At 41.7% G+C, this 20,903-nt stretch overlaps 1 protein-coding gene across 1 annotated transcript in view; it reads right to left on the bottom strand.

The window, feature by feature from the left end:
* The window catches only part of LOC103298554 (charged multivesicular body protein 1B2), a 63,804-nt gene that overhangs the window by 3,264 nt on the left and 39,637 nt on the right, over positions 1-20,903 (bottom strand). The window contains exons 3-6 of the mRNA XM_008155339.3: positions 9,236-9,382; positions 6,381-6,449; positions 6,199-6,306; positions 1,812-1,855 (exon numbers count right to left, since the gene is read on the bottom strand). Of these exons, the coding sequence (XP_008153561.2) occupies positions 1,812-1,855; positions 6,199-6,306; positions 6,381-6,449; positions 9,236-9,382 (368 nt within the window). The remainder of the gene's footprint in view (positions 1-1,811; positions 1,856-6,198; positions 6,307-6,380; positions 6,450-9,235; positions 9,383-20,903) is intronic.

Genomic DNA, 20,903 nt, shown 5'->3' with positions numbered 1-20,903 from the left:
CTTCCCTTTCCAGGAGAAAAGGATAGAGTATATAAACCCTATTTTAATTTATTACTCTACCTTTGAGGATAAATTATAAAACTTCAGTATCACCCAGTTTTCATATTTATTTTTAAAAAAAGAAAATTCTTTACCTACAATCGTCTCTTGAACTAAATATAGTGGAACCTTGGTTCTTGAACTTCATTTTTTCCAGAAGTCTGTTCGAGAAGTGATTTGTTCAAAAACTGAATCATTTTTGCCCATTAGAAATAATGTAAGTTGAATTCATCTGTTCCAGACCCCCCAAATGATTCCCCGTTTTAACCTTTCTTAATTGCCTGTGATCCTTTTTTCGTACTTCCACACCCTTAACAACATCAGCACTCTTGATGGCTGCTTTGTTTTAAAATTGTGCTAATTATTGATTTCCCAATGCCATACTCGGTAGCCAGATCAGACACTCTATCATACTATGACATTACAGTTTTTTTCTTTTTTAAGCTCTAACATTGTTTTCACAACTTTCCTTTTCACTTTGCTGCTATCACTAACCTTCTTAGGACCCATGATGACTTACTGTATACATTTAATAATAATAAGCAGTAACAAAAGCAAAAAAAAAAAAAAATTCACAGCACAATTTCCTGAGATCTTAACAATGCAAGGTTTAGCAGTAAACTGACTCATACTTGCACATTCTCTCCTTTGTTGCCCGAGAGACACATGACTGATCATACAGGTATCTGCATGAAAGGGTTGTCAGGTGGAGAACTGACCTTTTAAAATTTTGCATGACAAACAGACATTTTTTTCATGAACAACTTGGTCAAGAACCAAACTGTTCAAGATGGAAGATGTTTGAGAACTGAGGTTTGACTGTTATATACTAGAGAATACTGATATAACATGACTTCTATAGCACAGACATTATCATGGGCAAGTCATTCCCCTCAAACAAAAAAGGGCCTGAAATAAATACCGTATTTTCCGGCGTATAAGATGACTGGGCGTATAGAAGATTTTCCTGGGTTAAAAAGTTGTCTTATATGCCAGAAAATACGGTAGTCCATTAATAAATACCCTATTTCTAATAACAGTACAACACAGGGTGTCAATTACTTATTTAAAAAAATATATATGATCGCCCTAGCAGGTCTGGCTCAGTGGTTAGAGTGCTGGCCCACAGACTGAAGGGTCGCAGGTTCGATTTTAGTCAAGGCAACGTACCTCCATAACAGACTCAATCCCTGGCCCCAGTCTGGGTGTATACAGGAGGCAACCAATCAATGTGTCTCTCTCACAAGGATGTTTCTCTCTCTGTGTCTCTCCCCCTCCCTTCCACTCTCTCTAAAACTCAATGGGAAAAAATATCCTCAGGTGCTGCCATCTTTTAAAACCCTTGGACATTTTGCACATCTTGCTCAATTTGCAGGACTCAAACTGGGCTTAACATAGAATTGTTTTTGAAAGACACTTTTTGTAAAAAGAATCCAAATATTTGCTGTATCTGATAAATACAGAAGGTATTGAGAAAATGTTTGAACACGCCTGCCTCTCTCAATTACCTTCCTTCATTTCTTATTACAGAATAAATGAATGTATTGCCAGAGATTTTTAAGAAAATACTAGAATGATCTGAACAAAATCACATTCTTATGAGCATAGCAAAGAGATGGATATTTCAAAGGCCCTTCCAACACTAACTTCTAGAGTCAAAACCCTAACTCTGACCATCGGTGGCAATGACAAATATTTTTATCCACACTACAAATTTTAGGACTGCCAGATATTAAATCAAGATTAACTAAATCCCCTGAATAATTTCTTACCCAGCTTCATCTGCCATTTCTTGAAGCAGCATATCCACTTGGCTCTAGAATAAGAATATGAGAATTTGTATTTTAATGACAATTGCTTTTTGGGTGGTTTCTGTTTTTGATTTTGTTTAAAAAGGGGAAACTGGTCTGCAATTTTTAAAATAAAAACTTTTTAAAAATATTTTTTACCACCAGAGGGAGCTGATTTAAAAAATATTTATTTCAGAATAATGTTAAATAATAAAGCCTTAAACTATGAGGTTATGTTAAAAATATCAGCATGGATGGCACTGGAGAAGATTATGCTAAGTGAAATAAGCCAGTCAGAGAATGACAAGTTCCATATGATTTCACTCATATGTGGAGTTTAATGAACAAACTGAACTACCAAGCAAAATAGAGACAGACTCAGAGAGAGCAGGCAGACAGCTCTGGTTGGAGGGGAGGTGGAATGTTGGAAGGGATGGAGGGTTTGAGCAAAAAAGAAAAAAATAAGAGAGAACTCATGGACATGGACAATAGTGTGGTGATTGTGTGTGGGGGGTAGGGTGCGTGGAGGTAGAAGAGGGCATAGAGGGGATAAATGGTGATGGGAAAAAAAACTGAGTTCCCAGGCATTTATGCAGTGATATTCACATATAATTTGAAACCTGGGTAATGTAGCTCTCTTTAAGAAAGTGAACCAATACATAAAGCTCTTTTTTTTTTTTTAGAAAGTATTTTTATTGATTTCAGAGAAGGAGGGAGAGGGAGAGATAGAAACTTATCAATGATGAAAGAGAATCATTGATCAGCTGCCTCCTGCATGCCCCAGACTGGGGATGGAGCTTGCCACCGGGGCATGTGCCCTGACTAGGAATAAAATCATGACCTCCTGGTTCATTGGTCAACGCTCAACCACTGAGCCACGTCAACTGGGCTATAAAGCTCTTTTCTAACTCACTTTGCTTATATTTGAAGTGTAATAGATTTGAATTTTATATTACATTTGTTCTTTCTGCTAGTTGATACAACTTTTATATTAAGGATTACTCTTTAAAAATATTTAGTGATGAAGAAAATATAAGTATATGGAGATATTTACTACAGTACAGGAGTTCTCAGGAAATAGAGTCTGATTAATCAAAACAACTCTTGTTTTTTACTTAGTTGTTAAAAAAATATTTTGGACATATTGGTGGGAGTTCTAAGATATAGTCCAAGCGCTACCATTAACAAGGTATATGATTTTAAGCAACTCACTAATCTTGCTGTTGGGCCTTAGTTTCTCTTGTTCTCTTTCATTCACTTATTAATTTTCATTTATTTTTCTTTTTTATTGAATTTATTGGGGTGTTCCTAAAATACAGGAAAAATTCAGAAAATAATAGATTGAATACTTATGTGCAATTACATTTTGTTGTCTTTAGTATATCTAATAGTATTATTTATGTTTACTAGAGGCCCGGTGCATGAAAATTCATGCACTGGAGGGGCGGTCCCTCAGCCCAGCCTGCCCCCTCTCACAGTCCAGGAGCCCTCAGGGGCAGGAGGCAAGCTGGTGATCAGGGGAAGATGATGCTCCATCACACCTCTGCTGCTGCCACTGCCACCAGTGCAAGTCTCGGCCGGCCCTGGTTACCTGAGCCTCAGGCTGGCCCTGGGCTGCTGGGGGGCTGAGGGGACTGGGGGACTCTGGAGGCAGGCGCACGGAGCGGCTGGGCCCACCTGGGGGCAGGCCTGGCCTTGCCACACGCCTGCCACCCCAGCGGGGCTGAGGAGACTGAGCGCCACCATCTTGTGGCTGTGGGAGCCACCATCTTTGAGGGCATGGCAGTCAATTAGCATATTCTTTCCTTATTGGCTGTGGGTGCCGCCATATTTGAGGGTGGGGTAGTCAATTAGCATATTCCCTCCTTATTGGCTGTGGGCACCGCCATCTTTGCAATGGTGTGAGGGTCAATTAGCATATTTCCTCTTTATTAGATAGGATAAGATTTACTTAATAGTATTATACTATGCATACTATTCTGCAACTTACTTTTCTTATTCAAACTTGTAAGATCTAATTCTGTTGAGATCTAGTTCATTCACGGTCACTCATGTGTAATACTACAGTATAGAAATACATTCTATTTCATTTATCCATCAATTGCTGGACATTTAGATTTCCCCCCTAATTTGTCCCAGTTATAGATAATGGTGCCATGAACATTCTCATGTATAAGTATCTTTGTACATACACACGGGTTTCTTTGTGAATATATTTGGAAGTAAAAATACTATCTTATAAGTTACATGTATTTTCATATACTTTGATTACTTCAACAAATATTAATTGAGAACTATTTTATGCCAGATATCACTTTAAGTGCTAGGAATGCATCAATGAACAAAAATGATAAACATTCCTGCCTTTTTAAAAATTGATTTTTAGAGAGAAAGAGGAAGGGGAAAGAGAAGAATAGGGAAAAGGGTGGGAGAGAGAGAAATATTGATTTGTTAGTCCACTTATTTATGTATTCATTGGTTGATTCTTTTATGAGCCCTGATCAGAGACTGAACCCACAATCTTAGTGCATAGGGACAATGCTATAACCAACTGAGCTACCTGGCCAGGGCTATCCTTGCCTTCCTTAAGCATACATTCTAGAATGTGCACATGAAGGGGAGCAAATAAAAAGTTTTAAAAATTATATGGTATATTAGAAGGTGATAAGTACTATGAAGAAAAATAAAGCAGGGATGTGGAGCATATAGGGAATGGTGGGTATGCTCTTGATGTACTTTTAAGTTGGATGGTTAGGAAGACCTCATTTAGAAAATGACAAAGAACTGAAGAAGGTGGGGAGTTGGCAATGAGGATATCTGCTAGATGGAGGAAGAACATCCAGGCAAAGGAAACTGAAAGAGGAACAGCTTTGAGACAGAAATGTACTTGGTGTGTTTGAGAATTAATAAGGAGGCCAAGTGCCTGATAGAGTGCTAAACAGTAACAGGAGATAAGGTCAGAGAAGCAGGGAGGGGCAGATCCCATAGGGTATTACAGGCAATTGTAAAGAATTTGTTTTTTATTTTTAGGGAGATGTGGAGCCACTAGAGGATTGTGAGCAAAATATTTGCATGATTTGACAATTTTAACAGGATCACTCTAGCTGTTATGTTAAAAACAGACTGTAGATATTACCAAATTGCCTTTCCAAAGTGGATATTCCCATTTAAATTCGAACTGCTCATTAGCAGGTTATGAAAATGTAGGTAACTAAGTGTGTTCAACCAGATCCCTTTCTGTTTCTGTTGGAATGTTTTGCATATATTTGACTATCCCCAGCACCTAGCACAATACCTTAAACACAAGGTGTTCAGCAAATGTTGGGTGAATAAATCTGAAGATTTTTTCAGAAGTAAAAGGCATTTTCATATCATTGGTTCCAAGCCCTAGATTTTATAGCTACATATACTGAGGCCCATGGTTGTAAATATTTTAAGGTTCCAAAGTTAATTAGTGGTAGAGTGGGGAATAGAAATCCAAGTGTCCTAACTTCAAGTCATTTTTCCAATTTACTTGTGTTTCCTAAACTTGTGGGCATAAGAAAAACTTACACTAAAAAGATGCTCTCTGAACATCATGTAATCACCTGGGGATCACCAATTCAAGACAGAGCTTCTCAAACGTGGTACATAAAAATAACCTGGGAATCCTGTTAAAATGATTCTGATTCAATGGCTGTGGAGGGAGTGGTCTAAATTTCTGCATTGCTAATGAGCTTCCAGATGATACAAATGTTCTTGATTCCTGAACCACATTTGGGGGATCAGGGCTCTAAAGCAAACATGTCAAACTCAAGGCATGGGGCCCATCAGCTGTGAGTTTGACATGCTTGCTCTAGAGAAAGTATAAAAGTAAAGGCTAAATATATATGCTCACTATAGGATATACACATGAATTCTTGCTTTCTTTACTCTAAACCTAAATATAAGCTTGTTCTCTTATTATTTACCTTTTTGTGAGAAGAGTCATTAGAATTAAAATATCAATGTACAGTTGCTGATTTCTTCCTAACCTATTCTGTAAATTACATTTTCTCCATATTAGCAAAGTAGTAGTACCAAGTTCTTTCTTTGTTCATTTGATTAACCAGGTAGAACCAAGTTCCAACCTCTCTAGACATATGACCTAGTATAACTTTTAGAATTTCAAAATAAGATAGGGAATAGCATCTTCCAACATGTCCTCAGGAATCCAGGGGCAAAGCATAACTTCCTACTTGCATTTTGGGGATACACCATGTTTACTTCACATTCTAGAGATGATTTTGGCTCACAAAGCCATTATATTATGAACTCGGGTAATTTTTATTTATTTATTTTTTTCATGTAATTTTTAAGAAGTAATTCTAAGTAAAGAAACTATTCTTACTTGTGGTGTTGTTAGGGTTGTAGTACTACTCATTGTGTCTTCCATTTGTTGTGTTTGAACATCGAGAGTTTCAAATTGGTGTTCAAATTTGTCCATCAGGGCAGAAATCTATAAAAAGAAATACGGTCATGAGAAAAATTTATACAGAAAAGATGCTATCTGAACATTAAATTTTTTTTTACCTTTTCAAGGTTCATACTCCTCAAAGTAGCATCCATAGATTTAACTACACCTGCCATGGACTTGGTTACCTATTGGAAGTATTAAAAAAATAAAGATTAAGCATGCTATAAGTAATCTCAAACTCCAGGTATTCTCTTAAATATATTATTTACAGATCAACCTATAAAATTTGCCTACGTTTTTCTTAACAGTAAAAGTATAGTATGTATGTTTGGTCTTTGATTCTTCATTGGAAGACAACTCATAAATCTTACTTTAAAAGCCACTGTCAAAATCACTTTCCTTACTAAGTACTTTGACTAGGTCTCTCTTGCCCATAAAGGCCTTTACTAGCAATCTACAGCACCTTCCAATGGATTTAGATTTCTGGAAACTCCTAATACTCTCATTAAACTTAAATCAAGAGTTCCCAACATGACCAAGTGGGATTTATTCCAGGGATGCAAAGTTGGGACAATATCTGCAAATCAATAAATGTGATACATCACATAAGCAAATTTGAGAGACAAAAATCATATAATCATATCAATTGATGCAGAAAAAGCATTTGACAAAGTCCAACAAACACACTTTTTGAATAAAAATGCCCAGCAAAGTGGGAATAGAAAGATCATACATCAACATAATAAAAGACTTATATGACAAACCTACAGCCAACATCATACTCAAGGGACAAAAATTAAAACCATTTCTCTTAAGAAAAAGAACAAGACAGGGATGCCCACTTTCACCACTCCTGTTCAACATAGTACTGGAAGTACTAGCCACAGCGATCAGATAAGAAGCAGAAATAAATGACATCCAAATTGGAAAAGAAGAAGTAAAATTGTCATTATTCACAGACAACTTTAGACTCCATCAAAAAATTATTAGACTTAATAAATGAATTCGGCAATGTAGCAGGATACAAAATTAATGTCAAGAAATCTATGGCATTTTTATACACCAATAGTGAACTTACAGAAATAGAGATTAAAAAAAATCCAATTTACCATTGCACAAAAAATTAAGATACTTAGGAATAAACTTAACTAAGGAGGTAAAAGACCAATACTCAGAAAACCACAGGACGCTGACAAAAGAGATAGAGGAAGACATAAACAGATGGGAGAACATACCGTGTTCATGGATTGGTAGAATCAACATCATTAAAATGTCCATACTACCCAAAGCAATCTATATATTCAATGCACTCCCCATTAAAATACCAACAGCATATTTTATAGACCTAGAATGAACTCTACAAAAATTCATCTGGAAGAAAATAAAGTCCCCAAATAGCTGCAGCGATCCTGAGAAAGAAGAACAAAGTAGGAGGGATCTCAATACCAGATATCAAGGTGTATTACAAAGCCACTGTTCTCAAAACTGCCTGGTACTGGCACAAGAACAAACATATAGACCAATGCAATAGAATAGAGAACCCAGAAATCAACATAAACCACTATGCTCTATTAATATTTGACAAAGGAGGCAAGAACATAAAATGGAGTCAAGACAGTATCTTTAATAAATGGTGCTGAGAAATTTGGTCAAATACATGCAAAAAAAACCCACACAACTAGAACACCAACTTACAGCATACAAAAAAATAAATTCAAAATGGAAAAAGGACTTAAGCATAAGATGGGGAACCATAAAAATATTAGAGGAATCCACAGGCAGCAAATTCTCAGACATATGATGAAGCAATATCTTCACCGATACAGCTCCTAGAGCAATGGAAACTAAGGAGAAAATAAACAAATGGGACTACATCAAAATAAAAAGCTTCTGCACAGCAAAAGAAACCATCAACAAAACAACAAGAAAGCCCACTGCATGGGAGAACATATTTGCCAATGTTATCTCCGATAAGGGTCTAATCTCCAACATTTACAGGGAAATCATACAACTTAACAAAAGGACGATAAACAATCCGATCAAAAAATGGGCAACGGACCTAAATACTTTTTGAAAGAAGACATAAAGAAGGCCAAGAGACATATGAAAACATGCTCAAAGTCATTAATCATCTGAGATATGCATATCAAAACAATGCGGTACCATCTCACACTTGTCAGAATGGCTATCATCAACAGATCAACAAATGACAAGTGCTGGAGAAGATGCGGAGAAAAAGGAACCCTACTGCACTGCTGGTGGGAATGCAGACTGGTGCAGCCACTGTAGAGAACAGTATGGAGTTTCCTCAAAAAACTAAAAACTGGAACTTCCATTTGACCCAGTGATCCCACTTCTAAGAATATATCCCAAGAAACTAGAAACACCAATCAGAAAGGATATATGCACCCCTATGTTCATAGCAGCACAATTCACCATAGCAAAGATTTGGAAACAGCCTAAGTGCCCATCAGCAGATAGGTGGATTAAAAAACTGTGATACATCTACACAATGGAATACTACGCTGCGCTAAAAAAGAAGGAACTCCTACCATTTGCAACAGTGTGGATGGAGCTGGAGAGCATTATGCTAAGTGAAGTAAGTAAGTCAGAGAAAGATAAATATCACACGATCTCACTCATTTGTGAATTATAATGAACAACATAAACTGATGAACAAAAACAGATCCAGAGACAGAAAAGCATCGATTAGATGCTCAAACCTCAGAGGGAAGGTAGGGGAGGGTGGGGGTAAGGGGGAGAGATTAACCAAAGGACTTGTATGCATGCATATAAGCATAACCAATGGACACAGAAAACGGGGTGAGGCTGAGGGCATGATTGGGGGGGGCAATGGGGAGATAAGGACACATAGGTAATACCTTAATCAATAATAATAATAATAATAATAATAATAAAATTATTACATGGAAAAAAAGAGTTCCTACTGTTTATAGATATTAAGCCTTACCTTGCCCATTGTTACTGCAGTTTGAACTCTGGCTGCCACAGCATCAACCCTAGCACTCATTCTCAAGAAATTAATTGCTTGGTTCTTCTGGCGGATTGCATTTTCAGCATGTATTCTTGCAACTTCAGTATTCCCTTTCTGAATAGCCTGTTTCACACAGAGCAAGAAGTAAATAGTGGTGAAGACAATTTTTAATAATATTTAAGAGTTTTCATAATTAGTTTTTAAGGAAATAAAATGAGAATTTATAGTTCTTTAAGTTTAAAATCATACTTTAAAAATTCCTCACAATCCCATCACTGAGCTATTACCACTGTTAATATTTTACTTAGTGTTATAGTATTCCAAGTACATAAACCTATTTATTACAATATAAATTTATTATAAAGTAAATGCATAAGACATACTGTTTTTTCATTTAATTTAAAAAACACATCTTTTTAAGTCAAATATACTATAACTACTTCAACATTTCTAAAGGCTCAATGTACCTACCACTAACCAGGGCTTTCCTTGTGACTGGTACAAACACTACAGAGAGTACATAAATTTACTTTGGATGTACACAAGACAACCATCTTCACTTTAATTATGCATTTATTTAAATGTATTATTTGAAATAAATATAACTAACACAGATCTAGGCTTTTCTTGCACTAATAGCTTTGGCCAGGGCTAAAGTTAAAAGTCAGTTTAGAAGAAAATATTAAATAGCTCAGATAGACCTCCACAGAAGCAAAATGGAGAGGGTACAAAAGTAAAAAAAAAAAAAATGAGAACATGCACAGATTAAGATCCTGGTGGGCACATAGTACAATATACAGATCTTGTACCATAGAAATATACACGTGAGGGAAATCAAAGATGGCTGTTGATGGGAAGGCAGGCTGCAAGATAGTGTGTGAGTGAGAGAACGAAAGGAGAGTGTGTGGACATAGGGGGAGTGTCTATTTGTGAGTGAGGGACAGCTATATTCCAAGGGACTGTTGGGGACTGCCAGACCGGGCTCCCCTGACTGGGCAGCCTCCACCGCTGCTGAAATCTCTCCTGGAGTGACTGGCTCTGCCACAGAGACTGTGTCATCTTGAAGGGGAGAGTGGCTGTGATCATAAAGCCTAGCCTTACCTTCAAGTGGGAAGAATCAGATACCTGCCGGGACCCTACAACCACAACACGCAGGGACCAGCTGCAAACCCACAAACACCGGGTCTCAAGCAGCACGAATACATGGACTAGAACAAGCTCTGCACCTTCTCACGGAAAGGTCAGATTTCTCCCAGAGAAAGGTGAGGTCTGCGATCCAGACTGGAGGGAGAAATGCGCGCAGTGGGCTCTAAAGCAGTGGTTCTCAACCTTTCTAGTGCCATAACACTTTAATACAGTTCCTCATGTTGTGGTGATCCCCAATCATAAAATTATTTTTGTTGCTACTTCATAACTGTAATTTTGCTACTGTTAATGAATCATAATGTAAATATCTGTGTTTTCCGATGGTCTTGGGAGACCCTGCTAGCAGTTTTCAACCTGTGGGTTGTGACCCACAGGTTGAGAATTGCTGCTGTAGAGCCTAAGACCATCGGAAAAGACAGATATTTACATTACGATTCATTAACAGTAGCAAAATTACAGTTATGAAGTAGCAACAAAAATAATTTTATGGTAGGGGGTCAGCACAACATGAGGAACTGTATTAAAGGGTTGCAGCATTAGAAAGGTTGAGAACCACTGCTCTAGAGGTACAGAGGAAGTCTGCGCCCACAAAATCCGCAGCCGTTGGGGCCAGTGTAGTTCTCGAATGTGGAAGGGGGTCCACAGGGCTGCTGGCAGAAGGGAACTCTAGAAATCAACCCATAGCTGGGCTGGGCACAAAAAGGCAGCCTGAAGTGTTACCAGTATACCAGCTGCGCTGTGCCAGGGGAAGAAGACGTGCGCAGAGACACGCGCAGAGTTGCGTGCAGTGCCACGGTGAAAAAATCGCGAGTTTGCGTGCTTACTCTGGCTCTTTTTTCTCTTTAAATCCTTGCTTTTGATTACTAAGCCCAATACATTGGATCACCCAATTAAAAACACTTTCAGAGACTGCAGGGGAAAGTTGTTTTTGTGGAACCTGGGGATCAGAGTGGGGATAAACAATCAGACAACCAGCTCTGGGACAGTCCATTCCCCCAAACCAGTATTAAGTGTGGCAGGGAAAACAAAATCTAAATACTGTGTAGAGAGGACTTATAGCCCCGGATGTCAATACAGTAACACTGCCACCCAGGGGATGTGTGAGAAATTGACTCTTGTGTAAATACAACTAAAGACAGGCTGAGAAACAAAGAAATACTGACTGCTTGAAAATAGGATTGTGGTTTATGACACAGAGGAGCGGTGGAAAACAGGGAACTTCAATACTGTCCTGACTACCTGACAGGAAACAGGCATGCCAAACAGAAGAGGAGAGGAAGTGAATGACCTTCACTATTGCACATTTTTATTTTTTATCTTTTACTTAAGAAAATAATTTTTTTCTCACTTGATTTTACCTTTTTAATTATTATATTTTTATTTTTAAACAGTATTATTACTACTACTAGAGGCCCAGTGCATGAAATTCGTGCATGGGGGGGTGTCCCTCAAAATGGCCTGCACCCTCTACAATCTGGGACCCTTTGGGGGATGTCTGACTGCCAGTTCAGGCCCAATCCCTGTGAACATCCCTCTCACAATCCGGAACCACTGGCTCCTAACCGCTCGTCTGCCTCTCTGCTTGATTGCCCCTAACCGCTCTGCCTGTCTGCCTGATCGCCCCCTAACCACTCCCCTGCCAGCCTGATTGATGCCCAATTGCTCCCCTGCCGGCCTGATCGGCCCCAACTGCCCTCCACTGCTGGCTTGATAGCCCACAACTGCCCTCCCCTGCTTGCCTAATCACCCACAACTGCCCTCCACTGCAGGCCTGATCACCCACAACTGCCCTCCCCTGCTGTGACCTGCCTCTTCTGCTGGGATTCGCCTCCTCCACACGAGGTGGCAGAGATGTGGGGACCGGCCTCCTCCATGCTATGCAGAGCCATGGGACCCCCAGGCCTTACAACACGGAGCAGCCACCAGGCCACTTCTCCACTGTGCACGTGGCCATCTTGTGGCGATCATTTTGTGACGGCGTCACGCGAGGGCCTCGCTCAAGGGTGTGAAGCCATCTAGGCTTTTATTATACTGGATTATTTTACCTTTTTTTAAAGTTTCATTTTATTTTCTCTTTATTTTATTTTGAGATTAATGTTCTACATTCTATTTTCATTTTTCCTTTAGCATCATTTTACTCTATCTCAACTTTACCTTTATGCCAACACTCTCTTCCTCACTTTTCCCCTTTTGCTGTCCTGTTTCTCTTACCCTATTCCTGCTTTATATTTTCACTATTCTTTGATTTTACCCCGTTAAAAATTCATCCTACTTATATATCTAATTTCTGATCCCCTGCTCCAAGTCCATACACACTTCTCTATTCTCTTTCTTCACTATCCAATTTTTTCTCTCTCTTCCCATTTTTCTTGTTTGTTGTTGTTTTTTTGTTTTGTTTTCTTTTATGGTTTTTGTTTTATTTTGTTTGGTTTTGCCCTTCTTTCTCTCTGTCCTATTGTTGTTGTTTCTTTGATTATTGATTAGATTGTGGGTGTTTTTTGGTTTGTGTGATTGCTTCTCTCATTTTTTTTTTGCTTCTGTTTTTCCTCTCTTTGCTTGTTATTAGTTGTTGTTTGTAGTTTGCAATCATCTCTGGATGTTAGTTGTTTGCATTTTTTTGGATTAGTTGTTGTTTTATTGCGTTTTATCCACATATAGTTTCCCCCCTTTTTTATTCTCTTTCTTTTCTCTCTTACTTTTTTTCCTTTCCTCAATATCATTTTTGCACTCTCTCTTTTTATTATCCCCTAATTTTCTTTTCTCTAGTGGTCACCTTTATTTGGGGTTATCAGTATCATGAATACATTTGTGTTCAGTGCCTTGTGCATTGTGCCATATTGTGTTGTATTTTGTGCCTTTCAGGCAATGCAGGAGAGGCAGAGCTACATAACCAGACACCCGGAGAGAAGAGATCACAGGGAGACAAAGAAACAGACCACATACGAAAGAAACGGAGGCATCACCAGAAAAGGAAGTAAACTAAATAGAGGCAAGCATTATGTCAGAGAAAGAATTCAGAGAAATGGTCATAAGGTCGCTGAAAAGGTTAGAGGACAAATTCAACAATATGTGTAAGAACCAAGAGGAAATGAAGAACCAAGAAGAAATGACAAATGACATCACTACAATAAAGAACTCAATAGAAAGCATCAATAGTAGACTAGAAGAAGTGGAGGACCACATCAGTGAGCTAGAAGACAAGGTAGGAAAAAATACCCAAGAGAGCAGCATCTAGAAAAAAACTTAAAAAACAGGAGGAGAGCCTAAGGGAACTTTGGGACAATACGAAATGAAACAACATCCGCATAATAGGAGTATCAGAAGGAGAAGAAACTGAGTAAGGAATAGAAAACCTGTTTGAAGAAATAATGACAGAAAACTTCCCTGATATCAGGAAGAAAAAACTCAAGAAGCTCACAGAGTCCCAAACAAAATGAACCACAAAAGACCAATGCCAGGGCACATTATATTTAAACTAGAGGCCCGATACACAAAGATTCGTGCAAGAATGGGCCTTCCTTCCTCTGGCTGCCAGCACAGCCTTTGCTCCGGCCAGAGCCACCTTTATGCCTTTGCTCCACCCAGAGACACCTTTCTGCCTTCCCATACTACCCAGAGGCCCGGAGTGGCTGGGACGGTGTGGAATGCCTGCATCATCGCCATGGCAACAATGCAAGTATCCCGCCCCCAGCTGCTCAGCACCTGTGTATACAAATTAACCTACCATCTTTGTTGAGTTAATTTGCATACTCACTCCTGATTGGCTGGTGGGCGTCGCGAAGGTACAGTCAATTTACATCTTTCTCTTTTATTAGTGTAGATTGGCAAACACCAATGACTAAGTAAGAATCTTAAAAGCAGCCAGAGAGAGACAGAAAGTTACCTACAAAGGATCCCCCATCAGACTAGTGACTGATTTCTCAACAGAAACACATCAGGCCATAAGGTAATGGAATAAAATATACAAAGTCATGCAAAGCCAAGGCCTGAATCCAAGAATACTATACCCAGCAAGGCTATCAATCAAAATTGAAGGTGAGGGGTCGGAAGATGGCGGTGGGCAGGATGGAAGTTAGGGAGGGTGTGAGTGAGTGAGGGGGTGAAAGGAGACTGTGTGGATGTGAATGGTGTGTGAGTGAGGGAGGGACAGTTAAATCCAGCAGGAGTAGCAGGGGCTGGCAGACCAGGCTTTCTTGGACAGGGAGAGACTACCACTGCTGCCGGCACTCCCCAGACTGCGGGACTTGGGCACAGAGCCCACACCATCTTGAAGGGGAGAGTGGCCTCTTCTAGGAACTCATCAACACCACCACCCAGACAGGCCTTGGACACTGCCCGAGACCTGGCAGCCACTCCAGCTAAAATCCTGCTGCCCCACCCACAGACCCACAGACCCTGGGACCTCCACCTCCAAGGATGCATGCTTCCGCAGCAGTAAGTGCAACTCCCCCCTCCCCAGTGGCTAAACTCCTGATGTCACAGTCGTGCTTCTCCAGCACCATAGTGGCGCTTTTCAAGAGCACATGCTGCCTTAGCCCACCACTCCACAGGCTGCAAGCGAGTGCTCCTGTGGGGCACACTCTTACCCAAACAAGGGCTATCTGCCCCTGGCAGTAGAAATTCTGGATTCCCCCTTCCTAGATACCTCCCCGCAGCCACCTCGGTCTGCCAGGGCTCCTCTGGGTGCCTGAGTGCACCGCCACTTGGCCCATGCAAACCCAACCAAGGGCATAAGGCCCCGGCAGTGGAAATACAGACTTCCCCCACTCCTGGCTGCCTGCCCAGGGACGCCTCAATCATGTGGCTTCAGTACAAGGGCCTATCTGAGTGCACCGCCCTGGCCATCAGCCCCATGGTACCCCTGGGAGCCACCCCTGGGCGCATGCAAATTCAACTAGGGGCACAGCAGCAAAAACTGAGTATCCCCATGCCACAGCTACTGATATCTGGATGCCACAGTTGTGCTATGCCAGCGTGCAGGCCCCCTCATCCCAAGGCCTAAAAGGTGGCTGCTCCAGCAGTAGAAATTCTGGATTCCCCCTTCCTGGATACCTGCCCACAATCATCTCCATTGTGCAGCTTTAGCGCCAGGGCCCCTCTGAGTGCCTGAGTGTGCTGCCACTGGGCGCGAGTGAACCCAACCAAGGGCATAAGGCCTCCGGCAGTAGAAATTTGGACTTCCCTCACTTCCAGCTGCCTACCCACGGACACCTCAGTCATGCGGTTTAAGCATAAGGGCCTATCTGAGTGCGCTGCCCTGGCATTCGGTCCTGCGGTACCCCTGTGAGCCACCACGAGGTATGCGTGAATTCAACCAAAGGCACAGCAGCAAAATCTGAGTTTTCCCACTTCAAAGCTGCTGACCTCTGGACACTACAGCCACGCTTTGCCAGAGCACAGGCCTCCTGAGCCCAAGGCCGCAAAGGCAGCTCTTGGGTGCCTCTGTGAGCCCCCGCTGGGCACGCTCTTATCCAAACAAGGGCTCACTGATCCAGCAATAGAAATTATGAGTCCCCCCTTTCCAGATACCTGTCCACAGACTCCTTAACACACAGCTTCAACACGAGGGCCACGCTGAGTGCACCACCCTGGCAAACTACTCCTGGGTGCCTCTGTGAGCCGCCACTGGGTGCGCATAAACCCAACCAAGGGAAGAAGGCCCCTGGTAGTAGAAATTCAGATTTACCCCACTCCTGGTTGCCTACCCAGAGACACCTCAGTCACGCAGCTTCAGCACAAGGGGCTCTCTGAGTGCACCGCCTGGCAAACAGCCCCGGGGTACCTCTGTGAACCACCACTGGGCACACTCAAATTAGACCACCAAACACACAGCAGCAAAAACTGAGTCTACCCAATTCACAGATGCTGACCTCTGGACACCACAGTCATGCCTTTTCAGAGCGCAGGCCTCCTGAGTCCATTGCCCCAAAGGCGGCTCTTGGGATTCACTGTGAGCACTCGCGGGTCGCACTTGTATGTATACAAACAAGGGTGCACAGCCACAGCAATAGAAATTTTGACTCCCCCCCCTTTCTCGCTGCCTGCCCATAGACACCTCGGTCACGCGGCTTCAACACAAGGGCCACGCTGAATGTGCCACCCTGGCAAATGGCTCCTGGGTGCCTCTGTGAGCCACAGCTGGGTGCAAACAAATCCAACCAAGGGAACAAGTCCTCAGCAGTAAAAACTGAGTCTTCCCACTCCACAGTTGCCAACCTCAGGACACTGTAGTCACGCCTTTCCAGAGCACAGGACTCGTGAGCCCCACCACCCTGACAGACGGCTCCTGGATGCCTCTGTGAGCCCCCGCTGGGCACGCGCGATTTCAACCAAGGGCACAAGGCAGCAAAAATTGGGACATCCCCCTCCCCAACTGCTGACCTCAGGACACTACAGTTGCGCCTTTCCAGCACGCAGGCCTTCTGAGCCCGCTGCTCATATAGGCAGTTCCTGGGTGCCTCCTTGAGCCCCAGCTCAGCATGCTCATATCCAAACAAGGGCGCATGGCCCTGGCAGTAGAAATTTGGACTTCCCCCTTCCCGGCTGCCTACCCACAGACATCAGACATGGCGTTGCATGGTTTCAGCACACAGGCTCCCTGAGGACACTGCCCCAGCAGGCGACTCGTGGGTGCCTCTGTGAGCTGCCACTAGGCGCACTTGTATCCAAACAAGGGCTCAAGGCCTAACAGCAGAAACTCGGATTTCCCACTCCTCAGCTGCTGACCTCGGTCACTGCAGTTGCACCCATCCAGTACGCAAGCCCCCTGAGGCCACTAAACTGGCAGGCGGCCCCCAGGTGCTTCTCTGAACTGCCACAAGGCACAACCCCGGCCACTGGAATCCAGTCGTGGTAGTGCCACTCCGGCACAAGGGCCTCCTGAGCCCATTGCCCCACCAGACGGTGCCTGGACGCCTCTGTAAGCAGCCATTGGGCATGCATAGCCAACCAAGGCTGCACATCCCCCAAAGCAGAAACCGGACTTCTCCCTCCACAGGCCCGGTGGCACACCACAATCACTCCAATCCAGTGTGTGGGCACCACAATATCACACCCCCAGCAGAAGGCGCCTGGGCTGCTCTGTGTACTGCCACTGGGCATGTGCCTCTCCAACCAGGGGCACACAGCTCCCTCAGTAGGATCCACGACATCCCTCTCCCAGCTGCCTACCTCTGGACAGCTTGGTGAATTACTGAGGACTTGCCTCCCTGGACAAGGTCACATTATTTCAGCCACAGACCTTGAGATTCCCACATCCCCAGCCAAAGGATCCTGAACCCTCTCCTGATTCAGGGCAGGAAATCACTTTGGCCAGAGTCCCATTGCCTCAACCAGAGACTAGGAGACATCTACTCCCCCCCGCACTGTCCTGGGCTCAGTGCCACTCCCAGTGAGTTGCAGAGTGATGCTAATCCAGCAGGAGTCACACCACACTGGCCAAAGTCCAGCACCTGAGCCTCAGACCCCGGGACTCCTTCCTTCCAGACTTTGGATTCTGGGAACCCACAGTGATAACATACTGATAACACAGCGAGACCTCAAACAACCTTTGCCACCAGAGCCGGAACCACAATCACATCCAAAACAGCGTGCACAACGAAGCTGGGGGAGAGTCACATTGCCAACCCAAGACAAGAATTCATCCACGAATAAGAAACTAACATTCAAGATCCAACTACATCAAGAGAACCCAAATAGGTCAAGTAGGGAGCTCTACAAGATCACCAAGACATCTTCAGAACATTTCACCACAAAGCCACAGAATATATATTCCTCTCAAGTGCAGGGGTCATTTTCAAAGTAGACCACATATTGGGACACAGACAAAGTCTCTTCAAATTCAAGAAGATAGAAATCATATCAAGCATCTTCTCAGAGCACAATGGCATAAAATTAGAAATCAACTACAATAAAAACAATAAAAAATCAAACACCTGGAGGCTAAATAGCATGCTATTAAACAATGACTGGGGTAAGAAAGAGATCAAAGAAGAAATAAAAAGCATCATGGCAACAAACGACAATGAAAACACACAATCCAAAATCTATGGGACACAGTGAAAGCATTCTTGAGAGGGAACTTCATACCTAGTCTACAGGCCTATGTCAAAAAAAAAAAAAAAAAAAAGAAAAAGAAACAATGGTAATAAATTATCTAACCCTACTACTCAAAGAGTTAGAAAGAGAGCAACAAGAAAAACCCAGCATAAGCAGAAGGAAGGAAATAATAAAGATCAGAGGAGATAAATGACAGAGACCAATACAACAACAACAAAAAAACAATACAAAAGATCAACAAAGCCAAGAGCTGGTTCTTTGAAAGGATAAACAAGATTGATGAACTCTAGCCGGACTCACCAAGAAGCAAAGAGAGTGGACCCAAACAAACAGAATCAGAAATGAAAGATGTGAAGAACAACCGATCCCACAGAAATACAAAGGATTATTAAAAAAATACTATGAACAACTCTATTCCAACAAAATGGATAACCTATATGAAATGGAATATTCTTAGAAAAATGCAAGCTCCCAAAACTCAAACAAGAAGAATAAAAAAACCTGAATATGCCGATAACTACTGAAGAAATTGAAGAAGTTATCAAAAATCTTCCAGCAAACAAAAGCCCTGGTCTGGACTGCTTTACAGGAGAGTTCTACCAAGCATTTAAAGAAGAACTAAAACCTATCCTCCTCAGACTATTCAAAAAAAATGCAAGAGGAAGGAACACTTCCAAGCTCTTTCTATGAAGCCAGGATTAACCTAATCCTAAAACCAGATAAAGACACCCACAAAAAAAAAGAGAACTACAGGCCAATATCCTTTATGAACATAGATGCTAAAATCTCTAACAAAATTCTAGCAAATCGAATTCAGCAATACATTAGAAAGATCATACACCATGACCAAGTGTGATTTATTCCAGGGATGCAAGGATGGTACAATATCCAAAAATCAATAAATGTGATACATCACATAAACAAATTGAGAGATAAAAATCACATAATCATATCAATTGATGCAGAAAAAGTATTTGACAAAATCCAACACCCTTTCTTGATAAAAACTCTCAGCAATGTGTGAATAGAAGGATCATACATCAACATAATAAAAGCCTTATATGACAAACCTACAGCCAACATCATACTCAATGGGCAAAAACTAAACCAATTTCCCCTAAGAACAGGAACAAGACAAGGATGCCCACTTTCACCACTCCTGTTTGATATAGTACTAGAAGTACTAGCCATAGTGAGCAGACAAGAAGAAGAAATAAAAGGCATCCAAATTGGAAAAGAAGTAGTAAAACTGTCCTTATTCACAGATGACATGATACTATACATAGAAAAGTCCAAAGACACCATCAGAAAACTACTAGACCTAATAAATGAATTCAGTAATGTAGCAGGATACAAAATTTAAACCCAGAAATCTATGGCCTTTTTATACACCAATAATGAACTCACAGAGAGAAATGAAATAAACAATCCCATTTACCATTGCACCAAAAAAATTAAGATACCTAGGAAGAAACTTAACTAAGGACATAAAAGACCTGTACTCAAAAAACCACAGGACATCGAAGAAAGAGATAGAGGAAGACATAAACAAATGGAAGAACATATCATGTTCTTGGATTGGTACAATCAACATCATTAAAATGTCCATACTACCTAAAGCAATCTATAGATTCAATGCAATACCTATTAAAATACCAATGACATATTTCAAAGATCTAGAACAAACTCTCCAAAAATTCATCTGGAATAAAAAAAAAAAGACCCCGAATAGCCACAGCTATCCTGAGAAAGAAGAACAAAGTTGGAGGGATCACAATACCAGACATCAAGCTGTATTACTAAGCCACGGTTCTCAAAACTGCCTGTTACTGGCATAAGAACAGACATATAGACCAATGGAACAGAATAGAGGACCCAGAAATTGACCCAAGCCATTATACTCAATTAATATTTGACAAAGGAGGCAGGAGCATACAATGGAGTCAAGACAGTCTCTTTCATAAATGATGCTAGGAAATTTGGTCAGATACATGCAAGAAAAAATGAAACTAGATCACCAACTTACACCATACACACACACACAAAAACAACAACAACTCAAAATGGCTAAAGGACTTGAATGTAAGATGGGAAACCATAAAAATCCTACAAGACTCCTTAGGGAGCAAAACTGCAGACATACACTGAGTGGCCAGATTATTATGCTCTCTGAACACATAATAATCTGGCCACTCAGTATATATATACTAGAGGCCCGGTGCACAAAATTCGTGCACGGGGGTTTGGGGGGGGTTGTCCCTCAGCCCAGCCTGCACCCTCTCCAATCTGGGACCCCTCGAAGGATGTCCTGCTGCCGGTTTACAGGGAGGTTTACAGGGATCGGGCCTAAACTGGCCGTCGGACATCCCTCTCGCAATCCAGGACTGCTGGCTCCTAACCGCTCACCTGCCTGCCTGTCTGATTGCCCCTAACCACTCTG

Source organism: Eptesicus fuscus, chromosome 1 (genome assembly GCF_027574615.1).
Source record: "Eptesicus fuscus isolate TK198812 chromosome 1, DD_ASM_mEF_20220401, whole genome shotgun sequence".
Classification (NCBI taxonomy): domain Eukaryota; kingdom Metazoa; phylum Chordata; class Mammalia; order Chiroptera; family Vespertilionidae; genus Eptesicus; species Eptesicus fuscus.
The sequence above is the reverse complement of the archived record's forward strand: the minus strand, read 5'-3'. Positions and strand labels throughout refer to the sequence as shown.